Source organism: Eurosta solidaginis, chromosome 1, assembly GCF_040869045.1.
Source record: "Eurosta solidaginis isolate ZX-2024a chromosome 1, ASM4086904v1, whole genome shotgun sequence".
NCBI classification, from domain to species: Eukaryota; Metazoa; Arthropoda; class Insecta; order Diptera; family Tephritidae; genus Eurosta; species Eurosta solidaginis.
This window is the reverse complement of record NC_090319.1, coordinates 45,416,660-45,439,418: the sequence shown is the minus strand read 5'-3', so window position 1 is coordinate 45,439,418 and position 22,759 is coordinate 45,416,660. Positions and strand designations below refer to the sequence as shown.

The 22,759-nt window shown below is 37.1% G+C and overlaps 2 protein-coding genes across 3 annotated transcripts in view; one reads left to right on the top strand and one right to left on the bottom strand.

The window, feature by feature from the left end:
* LOC137252734 (trichoplein keratin filament-binding protein) overlaps positions 1 to 22,759 on the bottom strand; it is a 310,267-nt gene that overhangs the window by 132,455 nt on the left and 155,053 nt on the right. The gene's annotated exons all lie outside the window — the stretch shown is intronic.
* LOC137252749 (peptidoglycan-recognition protein SB1-like) lies at positions 1,424 to 22,753 on the top strand. 2 transcript variants are annotated; one of them, XR_010953658.1, is made up of 4 exons: positions 1,424 to 1,876; positions 5,478 to 5,912; positions 8,240 to 8,483; positions 22,639 to 22,753. XR_010953658.1 is itself a non-coding variant. In XM_067788848.1 (3 exons), the coding sequence occupies exons 1-3, from the start codon at positions 1,741 to 1,743 to the stop codon at positions 8,422 to 8,424; spliced, it is 756 nt and encodes a 251-aa protein (XP_067644949.1). In that variant the 5' UTR covers positions 1,424 to 1,740; the 3' UTR covers positions 8,425 to 8,517. The 2 variants fall into 2 exon arrangements, 1 of the variants encoding a protein (XP_067644949.1); XM_067788848.1 differs by lacking the exon at positions 22,639 to 22,753 and having other exon boundaries at positions 8,240 to 8,517.

Below are 22,759 nucleotides of genomic sequence, written 5' to 3'. Positions count from 1 at the left end.
GATATTCACAGAGCAATGAGCGATTTTTAAATCGACCCGCCCTAATGTGTATGCACATACATATATACAAATTCATTTGAATGAGTTGAACAAAGCATGGGGCGCATTCCAAAAGCACAACTGCTGGCGAAGTTGTTTAGTGATAACTTCTTGGAATGCACAGTTGTAACTTTACGACAAATTAGTGAGCATAAAAATGTTCCGCTCTATTCACTCAACGTTTTTATCGATTGGTTGTTGACAGTGATCAGATTGATGTTAATAATATAATACACTCAGACATTAACAAAACAGTAGGTCTTCCAAAAAAACTAGAAATATTTGTTGGTGCTAAAGTTATGTTGAGATCTAACGTTGGCGTTGCTAAGGGACTTGTTAGTGGAGCAATAGGTCACATCACTGAAATTATATGGCCATATTACAGACGTGCTCAACTATACCATAACGATATACCATCGGTTTGCGTAGACTTTGGTAACGATGGCGTTCACATAATACAGCCTAAATCAGTTCAATTTCCTTCTAAATTTAATCGCGGCACAACTGAAAAAAGAATGCTCCCGATTGTCTTGTCGTGAGCTTCAACTGTGCACAAAATGCAGGGAACTACTGTAGATCATGCTGTTATTTATCTAGGCTGCAAATTATTAGCTGCTGGTCAAGCTTATGTGGCTTTGAGCCGGGTTAGGTCTTTAGCAGGTCTTCGAATCGAAGAACTCGAAGAAACCTTGTTTGTAATGTTGATACATTAAAAGAAATGGATAGGATGAGAAACGTTACAAATAACTAAGTAAAGATTACATAACTAATTTAAACAATATTTTACCCTACTAGAAATTAAAAAAAATGATATTTAAATTAAATTAAATTTAAGAAAAAAGCTTTTCTAAGGACAAGTTTTTATTACTTGTTAATAAAACTAACTAAAAAGTAAAAAATACAATTAAAGACAAAAACTTTTTTAAAAATAAGCTTTTATTATTGGTTAATAAAATTAATTAAAAAGTAAAAAATAAATTGAGTGTAAAGAAATATAACACTTTATAAGTTCTTTGTAACGCTTTTATTAGAACAATTAGGACTGTGATATAAACTGTAAGATTTAATAATTGAGGTGTAAAGTTTTAAGGTTAAAAATATATAATTATGTACAGTATGGAATTTTTTTGTCGCAGACGAGGAAGCCTAATTATCGTTAAAGGTTACAATGAACTTATAAAGTGTTATAGTTTTTTACAGTTAATTTATTTTTTACTTTTTAGTTAATTTTATTAACCAATAATAAAAGCTTATTTTTAAAAAAGTTTGTTTTTCTTTAATTTTATTTTTTAAACGAAAACTGGCACACTGTGCACTTTCATCCAACCTGCAAACACACAAAATATGAGAGAGTACATCCATTTACAAAAATTACAATTTTCAGTTGATAAACGAAAATCTCAAAGCTCAGTTATCAATTAATAGCGGACATGAGTGCAAGTGGCATTTCAACGGAATTATTATGATAATATGCAAAGCAACAACACACGGGATAATAGAATTATATTAATGCAAGATAGTTGCGAAAGTGAATCAGCAGTAACAACAACAACTACTACGAGGCTAATTATCGAGCGTAGCAACAATTGATACGATTCGGGAAATCACTGCACCAACTCAGTCAACAGAAAAAGCACCAAAAATACAGAAACAACAACAAGCATCAACTAAAAGTTATTCTAGTTATTAAGGACAATAGACATGCACCATTCACAAGCTACATATTCAATAAAAGATCAAAGGACGTGTATGTGGCTGACAAGATATCGAACTTTGACACACCAGCTGCAGGTGATGTTTATTTTGATGTTGGCCAGCAATATGGCTATGTTTTTAGGTGAGTTAATTATGAGTTATATTGCATTTACAAACAATCCAACTTTCAAAATGCCATGAATCAAATAAGGTAATTTTTAGTTGATAGTGTTTGTGTGGGCGTGTATACCCAGCAAGCATTTTGGAAAGTGATGTTAGCTTGAGATTTAAAACCTCTTAGTTTAAGTAACTATGTTGGTCGCATTATTCCTCCCTTGACTTGCAAAAACACAGAGTGTAGTAGGAAAGAGAAGACGAAGTATTTGCTATCATCAAATTAAGAATCCGTAAATTGGCACCTTGTCAGTCAAGTCACAGTTAAAGGATGTGAGTTCGAGACTATGAAGGACTTCGTCTATCTATAGATCAACTTTACCAGAAAAGCAATGTCAGATTTTAAATCAAATAAAGAATCATATTTGCACACAAATGTTACTTTGTAGTGAGTATGTAACTAAAAGATAAAGACTGAGTGGACAAACAAAAATCACACTTTATGGATCAGAATCATAGACGGTATTGAAAACGAGAGAAAAATGCTTCGTGATGACAACGATGTATATCGAAGGAAATTAAATGACGGATTTTATGAGCTTTAAGCAAGCATGACCATGGTGCAATGAATAAAGGCCCAAAGGCTTCGAAAGCATGATCATGTTCTGAGAATGAAAAAAGGCGCTCCAACTCAAAAGGTATTCTTTTCTGCATCAATATTTGAAAGCAGGGGAAGAGGGACGTCCACTTAATTGAAAGTAGCAAATGAAAGAAGACTTGTACTTGCTTCCTATACTAAAAACCCTAAAGGCTTCATTTCAAAGCAATATTATACGAATGGATGTCTAATAGTGTTCTTTACTGACATTAGAATTTGGCAGCAAAGGGAAGAAATAAACTTTCATTGAGGTGAGAGTAGCAAATAGAGAATGAGTTGATGCTCTGAATTGACGTCACCTATCGCTAAAAAGGAATGCGTGACTTTTTTTCGAGAAAACCAAAACCGTTTAGATGGTTAAGCGCAACTTAATGATGATGGCGAACTGTTTTCTCTAAAACGGACACTCGGTAAGAAATGAAACTCTTCATGGACTGCCGCTCTTAATTACAGTGGGCACTTAACTGTCATAGGAGCCGACTAAGAGCGACAGAGTCGAAGGTTCGAAGGATCGAGAAATCGTTTTCGGGGAATTGGGGCTAATACTACAAGACCCTAGTATAAGAGTCTATGTGACTTAAAAGCGGCAAAAGGCTGCCCATATCCGTAACACTTCCTTAGCGTCCGGAGAGCGCTCTTGCGTTCCCAAAAAGAACTATTTCTTTCTGGCGACCACACCAACCCACTTTCTATTCCGCTCTCTCTCTCTCAAAGTACTCCCCTCTTACTTTGAAATTTCATTCCAATGTTACTTTGAATATATCATTCCTTATACAATATTTAATGATACATTAATTGTAATGTTGAGTCCAAATTTGGGAAGCTGTTTATATACACACAATAGGGTGGGTCGACTTGTATGGACGAAAGTTAACCGATATCGCGCCATCGATTTTTCGATAGGATTTGGGCTCAGGAAAAAAATGTCCACTACGCATACCCAAAAAAATAATTTTCGACCCTGCGAAATCTCTTTTTTTTACTTTTTTTCGACATTGACTTTTAAAATTTTTTTCATGACCTACTAAAAAATTTTCATTTGTAGGGTATACAACCCGACCCAAAAATGTCCGCTAAAAATATTTTTTTTTTTTTTTTCAAAAAATTGTTATCGCCAACGTTTTTAGCGGACATTTTTGTGTCGGCCAGGGTATACATGAAAATTTTACAATCAAATGAAAATTTTTTTAGTAGGTCATGAAAAAAACCTTAAAAATCAAAGTCGAAAAAAGTCATAAAAGTCAAAAAAATTAAATTTCGCAGGCTCGAAAATTATTTTTTTGGGTATGCGTAGTAGAACTTTTTTTCCTGAGCCCAAACCCTATCGAAAAATCGATGGCGCAATATCCATATAAATCGACCCACCCTATTGTGTGTATATAAACAGCTTCCCAAGTTTGGACTCAATATTCCAATTAATGTACCATTAAATATTGTACAAGGAATGATATATTCAAAGGAACATTGGAATGAAAATTCAAAGTAAGAGGGGAGTACTTTGAGAGAGAGAGCGGAATAGAAAATTGGTTGGTGTGGTCGCCAGAAAGAAATAGTTGTTTTTGCAAACGCAAGAGCGCTCTCCGGATGCTAAGGAGGTGTCACGGATATGGGCAGCCTTTTGCCGCTTTTGCGCGATATCGGTTAATAAATCGACCCAGTCTAAAGCGCCAAATACACGACACGAACATTTCCGCGAACATTCCGCAATCTTGTTCGCAGCTTTGGCCATACACCATACGAACTTTTGGCCGAACATTAGTTCTCTTTCAGACAGCGGTGAATACGGACAACAATTGTGCTGCAGCAATATTGCTCGTTGTGGCAATTAAGCGTAAAAAAAAAGAAATAATCTTTGCTTTTTACTTGCCACAATGATGGCAAAGATTTATACATTTCAATAAATTCACTCAGAAATTTTTTATTGTCTATTTTACTTTTCCGCGCACGTCTGTTCCGTTCAGAAATTACTACGATTATGAGCTATTTCGCCATACACGAACGAACAGTTCGCGCAAATGTTCGCCAAAAATTAAAATATTTTGATTTTTGGCGAACATTTGCGCGAACTGGCAAACACCACCATACACGACAGAAAAGGTCGCAGAAACATGACATAACGGGAATGTTCGCGGAAATGTTCGTGTCGTGTATTTGCCGCTTAACACACATATTGACATACAGCAGCGAACAAAAAAATTGTAGTGACAATTTATATAAATTTTCGCAAATTAAAATCTTTTTTTATTTATGAATTTTGAAACAGAAACTATACCAATCGATCTCAAAAACGTTTTCAAAAAAAAAAAAAAATAGAAAATTTAATAAAAATTTAGATAAAAATTTTAGAGCCCGATCAATTTTAGTCTAACGAAGTGCAAATTATAGGTCGCATAAAACTTGTATTGATTTTTTTCACTTAATTTTTTTTTTTTTTTGTCGGGTACAAACAACAATTTCACAAAATTTAGAAAAATCCAAATAAATATTTTGAAATATTTGTATAATATTCTGGAATTGTAGAATTTTTTCGAAAACGTTTTCGAGATGGGTTTGTAAGAATTGATTGGGCTACAAATTGCGCTATTGAAAAAACCTGAAACTTAAAAAAAGTTCGAATTTTTCATAAAACTTTTTTAATTTTCGAATTTTCTCGAAACATTTTTAAAATTACTTTGCAGTAGTTCATCTTCAAAATTCATAGAACTATAAAAATATCGAAAATAAAAAAGATTATTTAAATGACAAAATTTAATAAAATAAATTGTCACTGCCATTTTCATGTTCGCTGCTGTATATGCGCAGTTGTTTTTGTAGCAAACTTACCAGTGAACTATGGGCACAGTTATTGTTGAAAGCTCGAAAACGTGTTTTTAATGAAATAGTGCATAATATCTATGATTTGGTTCTAAACATCACTAACCAAAAATGTTTGTTCTTTCATTTCCCCTCAACCCTTATCACATACATTTAGGTACAAAGGAAGCCAATGCCAGTGTTATACCCAACTACTTTACAGCAGCAAATGTGAACAATGCGACAACAGCAAAAACAACATCAACTAATCAAATATTAGGATATACACGTGACTGGCGCTTAATCACGCGCAACGAATGGGGTGCACGCCCACCAAAAATCATCACCAATTTTACAATTCCTGCATCATTTGTTATACTGCATCATTCCGATCGACCGGGCATTTGCCGGACAATGGATGCCTGTAAGGTATCAATGCGTTCCATGCAAAATTTTCATATGAACAGCCATAGTTGGACGGATATTGGTTACAGTTTTGCTGTAGGTGGTGACGGCAACGTTTATGAGGGGCGTGGTTATGGAGTAGTGGGTGCACATGCACCCAACTACAATAGCCGCAGTATTGGTCTACTCTTAATTGGTAATTTTATGGGTAAGTTTGTTGTACGTGAAGGTTCATAGTGTGGATGCATAAATGACAAAATCATTATAACAAAATTTATGACGGACTGTATTATTTTTATACCCAGCTGTACTTGTACACAGGATATTATAACTTTGAGTGGATAACGTTTGGTTGTACAGGAGATAGATATAGACTTCCATGTATGAAAATCATCAGTATCGCAAAAACATTTTGATTAATGTCCATCCGTCCGTCTGTCTGTCCGTCAGTTAACGTGATAAATTGAGCAAATATCAAGATATCTTCACCAAATTCAGTATGCTTGCTTATCTGGACCCAGAATAGATTGGTAAAATGAGCGAAATCATGCGATAATAATAATATAAATATAAAATAAAATAAATAAAAAAAACCACGCCTTTTTCGATATGGAAAATTTTGAAAAATGGAATAAATTAGATAAAACAAAAACGAATACCTCTGAGCTAATGAAATTTAGTACGTGGTTTGGTTTTATGACGCAAAGCATAAATTTCAAAAAATTTTGGTAGATGAGCGTGGCACCACCCACATTTAGAAGAAGAAAATTTTGAAGTTTAGCAAGACGTAAATCAAAACCTGTTAAAGATATTACATAGATATTTGACAGAGGAACTATCCTTGCCACACTACATATGTATATAGATTGAGTGAAGATAACACTGGTTTACAGCCAAAATGCACCAGAGACGCCAATATGAAATTCCTATGTAAAATCACTCCCTGATTCTGAAAATCAAGGTTATTTTTAATTCTATGGTAACATTTTTGAGATATTTACGAATTACCGTTATTTCAAAAAAATAAAAAATTAGGTCCACTTAATCATATATATCTCAAGAACGAATTGAGCAATTCCAAAACGGTTTGATCTTTTAGAAGGTAATAAAATTTGCTATAAACTCTGCATACAATACTTTTTGCTAGGCCCTGCAGATTCAAAGATAACGTACAATCATTACTAATTTTTTCAATTTTTTTTGTGAAAATATAAAAAAATGTGTACTTTGCGTGGAAGGATCTCGAAAACTTTTTATTTTTTTGCAGATTTTTTGTTTTCTCTCTAAGCTCTGTTTTATTACAAAAAACACAAGATTTTATTCAACAAAATCGATGGACTAATACAAAAGTTATAAGCATTCAAGTAAATATATCCATTTAATACTTAAGTACCCTACTAGTACCTATTAATATTCGGTAACTCACTGATATACGAATACAAACTACCAGCAGGGTACTTAAGTATTAAATGGATATATTTACTTGAATGCTTATAACTTTTGTATTAGTCCATCGATTTTTTTGAATGAAAGCTTATTTTTTTTTTTTTTGTAAAAAAACAGAGCTAAGAGAGAGAAAACAAAAAAAATCCGCAAAAAAATAAAAAATTTTCGAGATCCTTCCTCGCAAAATACAAATTTTTGTATATTTTTAAAAAAATTTTGAAAAAATCCGTAATTATTTTTCGTTATCTTTGAATCTGCAAGGCCTAGCAAAAAGTATTGTATGCACAGTTTATAGCAAATTTTATTACATTTTAAAAGCTTCAAACCGTTTTGGAATTACTCAAACGTTCTTGAGATATATATGATTAAGTGGACCTAATTTTTTATTTTTTTGAAATAACGGTAATTCGTAAATATCTCAAAAACCTTACCATAAAATTTAAAATAACCTTGATTTTCAGAATCAGGGAGTGATTTTACATAGGAATTTCATATTGGCGTCTCTGGTGCAAAAAAAAAGGTTGGAATATGTGATACAGTGTAATCAAAATCGGTTAAACACCACGCCCACTGTTCCTAATGGTCTAACCTTAACAAAGGTTAACAAATAATTCTATGGCATTTAAATACATTTGACTGATATTCTATTGCAGTAGTGGTATAAATAAAAAGTTATGGTTAAGTTAAAAACAAAACTTAAAAAAATGTTTAAAGTGGGTGTGACCCGCCCCTTTTTTTAATCTTTCGAAAATACTTTTAATGCCATAAGTCGAACAAAAATCTGCCATCCGAACGAAATTTGGCATACAAATTTTTTTTCAGCTACAACTGTTGAACTGTATTTTTACCCGCTTAAGTTCATTAGTGGTAGCCTCTGTATCCTTTGTGCTTCTTTTGAACGAAAATGAGTTCAGAATAGATCCACAAGTATTATTGCGAAGCCTTATAACACTATTAACCACACAAAGCAAACAACAACAGCGTTTCAAGTGCACAGCTGGGTGTGTTATGTTTGCGTTCACCCGAACCTAGACTTTCTTACTTTCCTTGTTTTTTTTTTTTTTTTCTTTTTTTCATTATCTTTTTTAGAGGAACCACCGCCAGCACCAATGCAACAAGTCGCTCAGAACTTTATTAAATATTCCATGGAGAGAGGGTATTTGCGAGATGATTACACTTTGTATGGACACCGTCAGGTGCGTAGTACTAAATGCCCTGGCGATGCGCTGTTTGAGGTCATAAAAGAGTGGCCGCATTGGCAAGAACTGAACTGACTAAATCATCATTAAAAAGTGATTATGCAGATTGTATATGTAGCGCAATATAAAACGAAGTAAGAATATGAATAAGATTAGTTTTCAAAAGTTTGCAAGCATTTTATTTAGAGCGGCGAATTTAATATATTGTAAGGGTATTAGCTGGCAGAAGAGATTAAGGACAGTCTGACGTAAGCGACGATCAAAAATTGGGCGACCCAATGTATTAGGATTATAATTTTCTGAACTTGAATAGGGAATTCTGAACATAAGTTGTAATTTCACGAAGTTGAGTTCAAATTTTTCGAATCTAAATTGGAAATTCTGAACTTGAACTGTGATTTTCTGAACATTAGTTGTTACTTTCTGAATTTATGTTAGAAATTCAGAACTTGAGTAGTAATATTGGATATTCTGAACTTGAGTTGCAATTTTTTGCATTTTAGTGGTAATTTTCTGAATTTAAATTGGAAGTTCTGAACTTAAATTTCAATTTTCTGAACTTAAGTGGTAATTTTCTGAAATTAATTTGAAAATTTTGAGCTTGAATTGGGATTTTCTGAACTTGAACTAAGTTGTATACTCTGAACTTAAGTTGCAATTTTCTGCACTCGAGTTCTAACTTTCTGAATTTAAGTAAGAAAATCTGAACTTAAATTTAAATTTTCTGAACTTGAATTGTAATTTTCTGAATTTAAATTGGAAATGCTGAACTTTGAATTGTTACTTTCTGAATTTACAATGGAAATTCGGTACTTGTGATTTTCTGAGCTTAAATTGTTTCATTCTGATTTGGGTAGTCGAAGCTCTTAGGGCATCTTAGTAACGTATCGTTGCAATAAGTATTACCCGTCTGTAATTTTACCTGCACCATACCACAGCAGCACACACAAGATGGACAACAGGCAGCAAACAACGACTGCGCAAGCATCACCCGACAACCATTTAATTGAAATGAAATAAGAAGCTATGATTCTTCATTGGTTTATGAGCTGCGCTACTTAAGAAAAAAGTTTTCAAAAATTTGAAACTTGTTTGGATTTGCAGGAGATGAGCTCTTCGGTCGAAAGATCGAGGCTTCGTCACTGGCCTTGCCTGATGGTCGATTTGTGTGGCAATAGGATAAAGGAGCTTGTAAGCTTAATGCCTCCCCCTCCAAACTTATCCCTTTCTTTGCCGCAAAATTTGGCAGACCCCATAATGCGATCAACAGCAGGGGTCTAGGTATACAACGAAGGGCCAGTAGTCCAATGGGTCCTCGAATTCTATTTGTATGAGTCCACAAGTGATGACGCCTTCGGGTGTGACTCACTTCGCTTGCTGGCTTTGTTAAGAGATACCACCGTTTTTACGACTGGCATAGATGTTCTAAGCATAACACTCCTTTATTATACAATAAAGAGCTGAACTGCTAAAACTCGCGGTTAAACAACCAAAATGCTAATGTACGATTTTTTCGGTGGCAGAGAGGTCTAGCAAAAGGTCACTACTATAACGGAGTATAAGAATATTCTTATGGAAGTCGGCGGAGCAGTGAACTAAGGGTTGGGCGTCCGCCGACTTGCTTAGTATCTGTCATCCCGTCCCTCAGCTATGGATATGGCAGTATACACAAAAAAAAGGGGCCTCCGCTGTGCCTTTGTGCCTAGCACAAAAGTCTGCTTACGGTGACCAGATGGCACAACTCCACCTTCAATTCTGTCCTACCAAATAGCTTGCAAGTGACAGCCAGTATACTATCGAATCTTCTTAGTCTCGTTATAGGCCAATAGCGCCTGAGGGAAGCACCTGACTCTGAGTTACGGACTTAATACAAAAAAAGCATATACCACTAATGAGGCTTCTCTTAAACGGCTCCGTCAATGCCAACATTTGGAGCTCAAGTGTTGCCGCTCACCGATCCGCATATTATATAAGTAATATGCGATACTGTCCTCCCTAAACTAATCCAAACTATACCTCCCACCCTCCACACTCGCCAACTCGGTCCTATTACATAAATACCGCACTTTTATGCAGTTAGTGTTCGTGGCGACTAAACTCGATCCTGGTTTGACTGCGCTAATCTACCCGCGCCCTTATTAGATGGCACAATATATCAAGTGGTGCTATAGAGTTGTGTAACTTCACAGCTGATTTTCAATTAGTAAGCACCGAAACTTCCTCATCTATCAATTGACTATGATAATCATCTAAAACCCCGGGTCTTGAACGAATTCCTTTAACGTTTTCCTCGGAAATGGTATTTTGCTACTAGCCTCAGAGGAGCGGTTTCTATCCACTTCTTATTAGCTGGACCTTCTTAGTAGAGTTGCGGGGCAGACTGCATGCTGGAACGAAAACCAAAATATACAGCTAAGCTTCGTTCATTGTACCCAACTCCTCGAACACATCCTCTGAGGTGGTCAGAGACGTTATGGGAGTTAAGGTTCACAATCGAATTGAGCACTGCATTAAATTAATAGCAAAGGTTTAATTGGCTTCAGAGTTTGTTCATGCTTTGGCCGGGCGGCATAGCAATCAACCACAAAATAACATGGTTGAAACGCTGCTTACTTCAGAGAGCCTTTAAGCCGAATTTGTTTGAATTATTCTACCTGTCGTGACCCCTCCATACATACTAGAGATATACGCCGCCGATAAACGCCGCCGCCGCCGCCCATTTTTGTCGCTTTTGGCACGCCGCCGCAGAATGTCAAAAATATCGGCGCGGCAGCGGCGGCGGCGTCCGGCGCGTTACTATATTTTCTACTCATTTAAGGCTGTTTAGGCCATTTATTATTCATGTCTAAAATTGGTCGGATATGAGCTAAAGTGGTATCAACGGATGCGCATCACTGCCAGTTATAAGAAACTAATTGCGAAATTTAACTCTTTCTAACTGTTTAAAAGTTATTTTAAAAAACGTGTGCTTTCGATGTCAGCTTAAGACGGACTTTGCATTACCCAATTCACCGTTTAGACGGTTAAGCGCCAATTAAGTAAGTAAATAATTCACCAAGTTATTAAAACAAAACACTAAAAGAAAAGTTATATAATAAATGTATATGCTCACTTTGCATATTTTTTTTTTTTTTTTTTCAAAAAATTAGTAATGAATAATGAATTCAAATAAAATGACCCGATGCGAACATGTTTTCAAATTGTATAAAGTTGTTAAAAAAGAAAATTAACCAAAAAAAAGTGCCGATTTTTTTTAAAAAGTTCATATTGCGATTGGCTGAAAGAATAAGCGAAATCAGTGATGCAAAATCCTTTATCCTTAATCCTGATTCTTACCTCATACTTAAGTTGAGGATATATTTACGCATGAGAAGGGTTTGAAAAGTCACCTAGGCTTACATTCAAACATCTGTTGTTTATTTGCGACACTATACAATAGCGTCTGAAATGTTAATTTTGATTCTTCATCCTTCAACACTAAAGTCTCCCGGTTTAACATTTCCTAAAGTTGGTGGCCCTATCCAAAACTAGTTCCTTGGAGTGAATCACATTGATTATAGCTTATCAACCAAGTTTAAATATCACCTACACGTTACGGCTCCTTTTACAAATGTGAATACATAGGCACATATATTAACCAGGTGGGGCTTTGTCCTTCGCAAGAAGAACACTCAAAGCAAAAGCTTTCCCAAGACAGTCGAAATAATGACCGTGTGTGCTACTACCCTAACAGTGAACAGTTGAACTAGTCTGAAAACTGAAGCTATGCGGTCATCCATAATGAGCTCTTATATCAAAAGGCCGGAAAACAGCACTTAACATCTTTCAACTTAAAACCGGTCGACTTTCATTCTTAAATATCGTTTTGATTTAACGAAGACTATTGAAATCAATGTTGTGAACACAAACGTCTGCAAACTTTGGTCTACATTTTAAAAATTTTATTCAGGGTCCGTGTAAAATTTTAATTATGTAGATGCGCCGACGATTATACGATTCTCACCCATGAGTTACGCAATGGCATCTACTTAGACTGCTTATGATTTCGAGGGCGACATCCTTGGCCGAATAGTTACTCCCTAACGTTTCAAGGTGTTTCTCTGGTGTAGCTAGGCAGCATTGCGCGACAAAAACATCCGTTACTAAGTCTTGGGAGCTATACCTATACGTCTAGGAAAGTGACATCAACGAAGGTATGAGTCCGAAGTCGCAGTCCTATATCAGGAGGTGTGGTAGCGCCTGGTGGTCGGTATTGCTACTATTCGCACATCGGGAATTGTAGCTCTTAAAAACAGCCGAAAAAACTGGAGGCGCCCTGTGCCATGAGAGTCATGAGTATTAATAGACCATTAATAGCAACCGTAAGTCGCCTTTTTGCGTGACCTCATGATTTAAAGAAATTGTGTTCGCGACGATTATTAGGAGTTAACCCCAGGTGAAACTACGCTTTGCTCGAGATATACAGGCAAAAGTGTGACCATTTTAAGTATCTCTATTTCTTTTCAGCAGACGCAGCAGTACCAATTCCAAAGACCGGGGCTAATTTCATAGCCTCTCTGGAGTAAGTAAACGACGGACAATCCATCCGCAAGGGGCTACTCCTGAAAATTTTTGAACGATCTGCGAGATTTTGAGGCAAAAACCCAGGATCTTTCCGAATGGTTGGTTTTCTTTAATACATACACCGCCGCCGATAAAGTGATCGGCGTAAACCTCTAATACATACGGGTTTGCAAACTCGCTTGTCTGTAAATGCTAACCCAATAGTACAGCCAAACCCCCAGATGTACCAACGTAGCCCACTTTATTTCAAAATCATAGAACCATCTCTAATTAGTACTTAGTTTTTGGTATCATTAACGGTGTTTCTTGAAAGTTCGAATCTTTTCGTTGGTTGGCATACTCTACAGCGATTACGATAGCGTGAGTTTACGACCTTTGTTATAGACATCTTTGTGTTCACATGCCACTCACAGGTTTAAGCCTTCATATTAAGCTACATAATAAAAGCAGTAGCTATAATCTCTTACAATCGAGTTTGCAAAACATCAAAAAACGCCTTCTACAATACATACTCTTGAGATATTCTTGCAAACCACCAACTTGACTCTACTTTAGCACAAGGCCAAATCAAAGGAGGGTAGCTGCCTTCGTTTCAATTACAAGTCCTTACCTTGGTGAGATAGGAGTTATATCAAGCTCCAGCAATTTTTTTTTTTTTTCATGGACAGTCGGAGTTCAACATTACCTTCATTTTGATATCTTCAAGCTAGCCGCAGTTATGTTACCTTTCTTCAGCTTATCACAAACATCCCGTCTTTTTATGTGGATATATCGCTACTATTTCCCCTATTTTTCTTCCTTGAAGTTTTCTTGGTAGTTGCTTTCTCGCCCCTATATCTGTGGTACAGCTTTAGACCCATACATTTTTTCCAAACGGCTAGCCTCCCCTGTTCTTTCTCCCCTTAAAAGCGGACTCACTCCTTTCAGTTGGTCGCTGATCCTTTATTCCGTTAAAAGCCTTTTCTTCATATCAATTGCATTACCGAGGGTTGCATGCGGCACTCTATCGCTCGTATCGATTGACCTTTTCATACTCTCTCTACTTTGCACCTTTCTCTACTTTTCCTCCCTTATACTCCCTATCGATACCCCCTTATCTTCGTGAACTCTTCTGAAACCCATATTGCTCGTACGGCCTCTTTCCCGACAAGCTATATATTAGCAATTATGGGGGAAAAAACGTCCACTGCAGCAGGTCGGTTGCTGTATTAAGCCCATCGCTTTCCCGATACGGCCCGTGATTAAAGGAGTTGCGAACTACGCTTTTAAGCTCACAGCTTCCCCAGTCCTATAGTCAACCTTCCCTACGCGAGACGACCAATTTCTTCACGGACAGGGAATTAAGAGTGGGCAGGATGGTCAAGAATGTTCAATATAGTCATATTCAATCGTTTCCAAGATAATCTGCCAGTCTTAATGGTGCTTGGTCTTGGAACGTACTAGATCTATATTCGGCAAATAATACATCCCTTGGCTGATGGACACGATCCGCATATCATCATGGATTATTGGGTTTGGCAGTCCTTGGTTACCGACATCTTGCCACACCCTTGGGTGGGGGAACGGTGAAGATGCAGCTTCCTAAAGCGCATTTTTTAAGTCCAATTTTATAAATATCATCAGCTTACACCAACCTTTGTGCGCTATTAAAGTAGATTGCACTAATGCGAGTTAGAGCTGCTGTTAGGATTATCTTCTCCGGCTTTAGCTTAAAGAAACTGCATGACAGGGAGCTTTTTCCAAAGTGTGCTTGGCTCAGACCGATCTTTCCTATACCTCACAGAGCTTGTAAGGTTGCTCAATTTCATTTTGGAAAGTCGTAAAAACTTTCCGGCGTTTTTATCGTGAGTCTTCCTTTGGATTTTGCGTATGGTTAAGACGTGGTCATTGTCACTTTGTAAAAGTTATGCTATCGATTTCCCCACTTTACTCACTTTGAATCAATGAGGAAAAGTGCCCCCTTCCCAACAAAAGCATACTCTCTACGTTGGTTAGCAGGTCGCTACCATTATTCCTGCTAAAATAAGTATTGCGCGGCTTTGAAACCTTTTTTTCAAACTTTTTGTTGTTGCTGTTGTTCTTTTTGGGTTAGCGGTTTGCCGAATGTAGATGCGGTACGCGCCGGTAACAAGCACCATAAAGGTACTAGCCCGACCATCTCGGGAACGATTTGGTATGCCCACATGCAACCTTCTGTGCCATACCGCCTTCCCACCCCCTAGATCCATCTGGAGTTCGGGGTCTCCAAAGCCTCGGCTGTTAATGAAACAGGATTCGCCACGGGGAGGTGAGGTTGACAATTGGGTTGGCAAGGCTACATATTACGCTGGCAACTCCTTGAAAGGGTTGCGCTACACAACCCCTTGAATCAATTTGGTATTATAGTCGCCTATTACCTCTCTTAACCCTTCAACCATCAAATGATTTGGTAAAATTTTGGACGATTCTTCATACCAGTCATCTCTTCACACTCACTCTTTTTTACCCAACGTGGTTTCCTTTGAAGTAGGCGCCTCTTTTCCTTCATCCCACCGCGTGTTGCTGCACCAGTTCGCCACGTGGCCCTATAGGCAAATGATATTTTGCAACTCGGCGGCAAAAGAATTCGGCTAAGGTTTTGATACTGGCATTAATCGCACTATAGGTAAAGCTCTTTGTAAATATGTATGTTCAAATACATATGCTACGTTTGGTAGCTATTAAAGTGCTGAGCTGCACAAATAAGAAGCGAGCTAAACTGAATTGAGCTGATAGTGCAATTGAAAAGAAGCGATTTGTAATTTGCACGTACTGCAACGTTTGTTATTTTGCTATGCTCCACATTTTGTATTTTGTTTAGTGTTTATAACCAATTTAAGCACATGCACGTAAATACATCGAAACGGTTAATCGGGGGAAAAAAGGAAATTGGTTGCTTCGGAAGAGCAAAATCGTAGTAAAAATCACAGTTTCGTAGTAGTTTTTTTTCGAAAAAATTCAAAGATAATGTTTTTATACACAGAACTCTTTCTGTCTGTTATGTCACTGCTTATTTTTCTGTGCGATGCTGTACATGACTCAATTCCAATGTCATGTAATGGACTTCAGAGAGGCACTACGTCTCTATTCTTGATTCGGGCCCAATGCCATCTTCACGGATGGTTTCAAATCTAAAGGCAATACGGGCAGTGGTATGTTCTCGAAAATTATTTAGCTCCCCTTACGTATAATGTGGAGACAACGCAGCACCTTTTAGTCGTAAAGGATACTACTCGATGGCCGAACGAACATACATCCGTGGTAATTTGCTCCAAATATCAAACATCGATCAGAACCCTGCAGCAAAAGATTGCAGACAGTTGCTAAGCGAACTGACTTCTCAGTACTATTTTGCTGACAATCTAGCGATCTGATTGATTTAAAGTAGTTGAGTGCTTTGGTGATGGGCTCGCTTTCGAGGGTTCGGTTTTTTAAAATTTACTATTCTGTGGAGATATTTACCGAAGTAACCATTGTTGTTGTTGTAGCGAACATTTTGGGGGTGTTGTCCATGTTAATGGTCCTTTGACGGATATAGAACCGGTACTTCCCGTAACAACACCATTAAGCTACTAGCCCGATCTTTCGGGAGCGATTTAATAAGACAACATTGAACCTCCTAGGCCAATTGTGTTGCGGAAGCTGTGAATTGCGCTTATCAACTCCTTTATCCCTTAGAAATAACCGTGTTTAGCTCTGGTAGAAGTCGACCTCTCCATGCAATCGCTTCAACTATTCTTATTTTGTAGAGACATTAACGGAGGTAACTATGAACTGTCGAGAATTTTTCAGGTAGCAGTCGATTTCTCACAACATCCTTACTCGCTTTTGTCGTAAATATGTTTTATGGTATGGTTCTTGCGCTTTCAGCTTTAACGGAAACCAAGCAGTAAGCTGGAGGAATTCGCAGCCGCTTTGCTCTGGAGGAGATAACGATTCGGCACTGCCGGTATTTTATTGCACTCGTCCGAATTTCTGCACCATGCAGAGGGTGCTTCCAGCAATTTTCTTTTGCATGGCTTTGACCTGACATGTTTGTCATTACAAGAACCAGATTTATTATAAAAGCTGCATCACCAAACAAAACCGAAAGTTTTTGTAATCACGCCGAAATTTGACATGTGGACTGCTATTGAGACTCTTGATACAAATTTGAAAATGTTTCGAAAATGGGCGTGGCACCGCCCACTTATGATAAAATCAATTTTACAAATATTATTAATCATAAATCAAAAATCGTTAAACCCATCGTAACAAAATTCGGCAGAGGTTGCGTTTACTATAAGGAATGCTTTGAAGAAAAATTAGCGAAATCCGCTAAGGACCACGCCCACTTTTATATAAAAGATTTATAAAAGGGTCGTGAACGAATAAAATAAGCTATAAAAAAAAAAAAATAAATGTAAGGCGCGATAACCTCTGAAGAGATCTAAGGCCGAGCTTCCCTTCCAATTTGCGTCGTGCTCCTTTTGATTTTCCCTACAAATTGGCCGGACGGGACCTACATATTTTATGCCGACTCCGAACGGCATCTGCAAAGCAGATGAGTTTTCACTGAGAGCTTTTCATGGCAGAAATACACCCGGAGTGCTTACCAAACACTGCCGAGGGGCGACCCCGCTTAGAAAAATTTTCTTCTAATTGAAAAATCTTATTTCTAAAATTTTGATGTTGCTCTGCCCGGGAGTTGAACCCAGGGCATACGGTGTGATAGGCGGAGCACGCTACCATCACACCACGGTGGCCGCCTATCTTTGCAAAAATGAGCTTCGTATCAATGGTATTTCATTTCCCAAGTGGATTTATAACAATAAATAGGAAAAACTTCAAATTTAAAAAAATGGGCGTGGCACCGCCCGTTTTAAGACTAAGCAATTTGGGTACTCAAATTTTCCCTATAGTAGGAAATATTTCTAGAAAAAATGTACGAGATCGGTTGAAGACCACGCCCACTTTAATATAAAAGATTTTTAAAAGGGTCGTAGACGAAAATAATAAGTTATATCTTAGCGAAAAACAGCTTTGTATCAATAGAATTTTACTTTCTAAATTGAATTATAACATTAAATTGAAAAACACTAAATTTTTTGAAAATGGGTGTGGCACCGCCCCTCTCACGACTAAGCAATTTTCTATGTTTCGGAAGACATAACTCGAAGAAAAATTAACATATCGTAATGAAATTGTGTACACATATTTTCCTTATAGCAGAAAATGTTTCTAGTAAAAATGGACGGGATCGGTTAGAGACCACGGCAACTTAGATATAAAACAAGTTTAAATGGGTCGTAGACGAAAATAATAAGCTATAACTTAGCAAAAAATAGCTTTGAATAAATGAAATTTCACTTATCAAGTTTTATTGTAAGAGGAAATGGGGAGACATTTTTTTTAAACGGGCGGTGCCACGTGTTATGTAGAAAAGTAATTTATCTGAAATGAAATGTACAATTTAAGCTCACGCTGGGTATATAATGTTCGGTTACACCCGAACTTATACACCTTTACTTTTGGATTTAGAGTTATCAGCGTCAAAGGTATGGCTCATTAATACATATTTTATGTATATCAAAAAGAGCATCCACTAAAACGAGTTCTCGTGTTAAATCAAGCCAACAACAGTGGACCAGTGGTACTGCAAGAAAGTGGACCATGGAACCAACTCCAATACAGAACAAATAGTTGCAGCGACCAAACCGGGAGGTCGATTTCTGCGTGACAAACTGTTGTTGTTTTTGTTGTTGTTGTAGCGATAAGGACACTCCCCGAATGCCTTGGAGAGTGTTATCGATGTTAATGGTCCTTTTCCGGATGCAGATCCGGTACGTTCCGGTACCAAGCACCATTAAGGCACCAGCCCGACCAACTCGGGAACGATTTTGTTTGCGCAAATGAAACCTTCAATGCCACACCGTCCTCCCACCACCTATATCCGTGAGGAACTTGGGGTCGCCAGAGCCGCGGCTGTTAAAGTAACAGGATTCGCCACGGGTAGGTGAGATTGACAATTGGGTTGGAAAAGCTATATATTGTGCTGGCAACGCCTTCAGAGGGTTGCGCTACACAACCCCTTGAATCAATTTGGTATTTTAGTCGCCTTTACGACAAGCATACCTACCGCGGGTATATTCTAAGCCCCCTAACCTGCTGGGGTGGACAAAACTTTTCACAGGACACGGCACCTCCGTAAGTATAAACACTTCGGCCAAAACCAAGGATAGTAAGAAAGACACTGTGTTACCTATCCCCGTGCAGTGTCAGCAATAGCATGATCTATCAAAAATTTAGCTGGGATATGGTCAGCAGTATGGTTCTGAGCAAACAAGAAGATAAATACTTAGTTCATTAGCGTGAGTGTAGCAATGGACCTCACGTAGCAAGCGCGCATACCCATAGCTTTGCTGAATGCCGTCCCTGGTACGAGGAGTTGTCCGGTTTTTGGAGATTGGTTTTTTGCGGAAATCAAAAGAGAAATTGAGTCGGAGAGTCCTCACTCCACGAAAGCAAACAAAAAATAAGAAAGGATAGGTTTACTATGGGTAAATAATAGACGAGATAGATCCGAAATATCGATTTGTTAAAAATTTTCTATCGATAACTAATACAATCGATGAGTTATCGATTTTTCATCTACGAGTTATCGGTTTGTTGTTCAAAAGGTATGTATTCATTATCGAAATGTTATCAAAAAACTATCGAATTTCTATCGAAAAGTTATCGATTTGTAACCGGGTTACTACTAATTTTTTTTCAAAGGAGTGTCATAGATTTTTGAACGATTTGCTATCGATTAGCTAGCAGATACCGAAACAATTTAATATACAATCCTTGGGACATTCATAGCCCGTGCATAATAAACCAATAAGAAGCCGGCGACTAAGCGGTAACAAGCCGATAACTTGACTTGAATAATCTACTATCGATAACAAGCCGATAATAAAACAATAACTCGCCAATATCGGGTTTTACCTGAAGGAATATGACAAAGCTAATCTCGAATATCCCGGAATCGTTTGTTTCTGGTAAAGTTACCTCTGTTGTGGTTTACCGTCAACCACTTGGCGGTCTTTAATAATCCTAAACGTACAACTGTTTATTTGCACATCGGGCTTCACGAGTACTTTGCGCTCAAGAGTTTGCCTAATGTGTATTATGGTTGTCAATACCGAACGTTTCCCACTTCGCCGATAACAGATTGAGCCTAAAGTTAATAAGCATTTACTTTTTTAGCTACTGAATACTAAATTATACAATGTGTAATTAAATTGATTATCAAATTGAATGAAAGCTATCTATATAAACAAAATCCCCCCACAAAGTAAACAACTCAAATATTACCTAATGCGTGCATTTGTATATGGGGTATTCCATCCCATTTCGACCAATTTTGAACCCGACCCCTTTAGAATTGGCTGAAAGTTTTTCTTCTTTTTCTAGCTTACGAAAGACGTTTTTCAGAATTTTTTCATCCAACTCAAAAAAAGTTATGAATTTTTAAAAAAACACCGTTTTTGTTTTCAAACTGCTATAACTTTTTCAAAAATTGACCGTTTGGGATCTTTTTTTTTTTTTAATTTGTTTTTAAATGTACTTTTCGGAAAAAATACAAAAAAATGTTTAAAGTTTTTTTTTTTGTAATTTTTAAGTTTTTCTCATAAAAAACTTCAATCAATTCTGCAATCATCCCCACTAATCCCGGAGTAGGCCGATATTTTTTTTTTTTTTAATTAATTGAAAAAAAAACTTTAAAAATTTTTTTGTATTTTTTTCGAAAAGTACATTTAAAAACAAATTTAAAAAAAAAAGATCCCAAACGGTCAATTTTTGAAAAATACAACAAAAATTTTAAATTTAAAAAAATAATATTGGCCCACTCCGGGATTAGTGAGGATGATTGCAGAATTGATTGAAGTTTTTTATGAGAAAAAAAAATGGCGAAATTCGAAAAATCTCGAAAAACTGAAAAATTACAAAAAAAAAACTTTAAAAATTTTTTCCGAAAAGTACATTTAAAAACAAATTAAAAAAACAAAAATATCCCAAACGGTCAATTTTTGAAAAAGTTATAGCATTTTGAAAAAAACACCGTTATTTTTTTTTAATTCATAACTTTTTTTGAGTTGGATGAAAAAATTTGAAAAAATTCTGAAAAACGTCTTTCGTAAGCTAGAAAAAGAAGAAAAACTTTCAGCCAATTCTAAAGGGGTCGGGTTCAAAATTGGTCGAATTGGGATGGAATACCCCATATACATTGAACACATGATTAATAATAACAATAAATATAGTTTAAAAAAAAAACTAAAAAAAACGCGCAAATATAAGTGCCGTTTTAGTATCTACAAATCATTTCTCTGCGCTCCCTTTCAGCATGCATCAATCATAACTATAAAGGCCATCTTGCTCACAGCAGTCCAACAATGTATTTGTCCGCACATTCGGGGAACTAAATTCCTAATGGAAGGCTCCTCTCCAAAAACTCTGTGGACAGAGAGTCTTTCGCCGTGAAAACGAGGGCAGTGAAACATTACATGTTCTGCGCTTTCCAATTCGGAGGGACAGTGTGGACAGAAAGGATCCTCCTCTATCCCACGCTTATGTAGATATTCCTTGAAGCCACCGTGCCCGCTCAATATCTGTGTGAGGTGGTAATTTAGTTCACCGTGTTCTCGCTCATACCATATGTTTTCGCTCCTCACCGTTCTTGCCACCTAACTATTGTTCGTGACCTCGCGCTTTTCTTAGAATCTTCAGATGGTCGAGTAATACCAATGACATACAGATCGGCCATTTCACCAGATCTGGGATTTTCCTGGATAAAACATGGACCGCGTCGTCGCACACCGGCCGATAAGCACATGCTATTCGCATAGCAGTAATACGGTAGGCTGCTAGTATATCTTTTTGGTGGACCATTTTAGAGCCGTGCCATACTGACGCTGCATATAATATAATCGAGCCGATTACGTTGGATAATAGCTCACGGGTAGCTTCGCCTGGACCACCGATGTTGGGCATTATTCGCGTTAGGACTCTGGAAACTTTCTACCCCACCGTCCTGAAGTACTCCATAAAAGGTAGTTTTGAGTCAATGTTTACTTCTAGATATTTCAAGGAAGGATTTGAATTTAGTTGATAATCTCCTATATTTAGGACTAACTCATCCACAGTCCGCTATGAACTCATCAAAACCTCCTCTGTCTTATTGCTAGCCATCTCCAGCCCCATGTTCGTCAGCCATTCTTTATTCTCCACACGGCGTCATTACATAATGCTTGGAGCAGATCAAGTTTCTTGGCCACTGCTATTACGACAATACCATCTGCATTGCCGACAATTTCCGTGCCTCCGGTGTAGCACACCGTCATACATCGCATTCCAAAGCGTTGGACCTATAACAGATCCCTGTCCCTGAGGGACATCGCCCGTGAATATGTGCTTTCTTGGTCCCTCATCCGTATTTAACTATATGATATAGATATGAATTTTATTATCTGTATGATAGACGCCCGCTTGTGATCCTTGTTGAACAGACATCGTTAAAATTACTAACTGTACATTGCGGTCAAGTTCAAACTGACTAATATTTCATGTTATCTATTTTTCAATATATTTATTTCTGCCTTTGATGCGCATGCTTTTTGAAAAATTTTCGGCTTGTATATAAGACTTAATTAATAGATTAATCATATTTTTTAAATTGTTTTACAGCTTGTGGCTCTCGCTGACGCGGACTATCGCTTTATTCTTGTATCACTATCACTTTTTGTTTTTGTTAACAATGTTGTCTATACCACCAAATTGCTCATCAATTATAGAAACTCATCACACA

What these genes read in the sequence shown, in the direction of transcription:
- LOC137252749 (XM_067788848.1), top strand. Translation starts at nt 1,741, where the DNA reads ATGCACCATTCACAAGCTACATATTCAATAAAAGATCAAAGGACGTGT. An exon ending in CAATATGGCTATGTTTTTAG is followed by an intron (nt 1,877 to 5,477) that starts GTGAGTTAATTA and finishes ACATACATTTAG; the next exon opens with GTACAAAGGAAGCCAATGCC. An exon ending in CTTAATTGGTAATTTTATGG is followed by an intron (nt 5,913 to 8,239) that starts GTAAGTTTGTTG and finishes TATCTTTTTTAG; the next exon opens with AGGAACCACCGCCAGCACCA.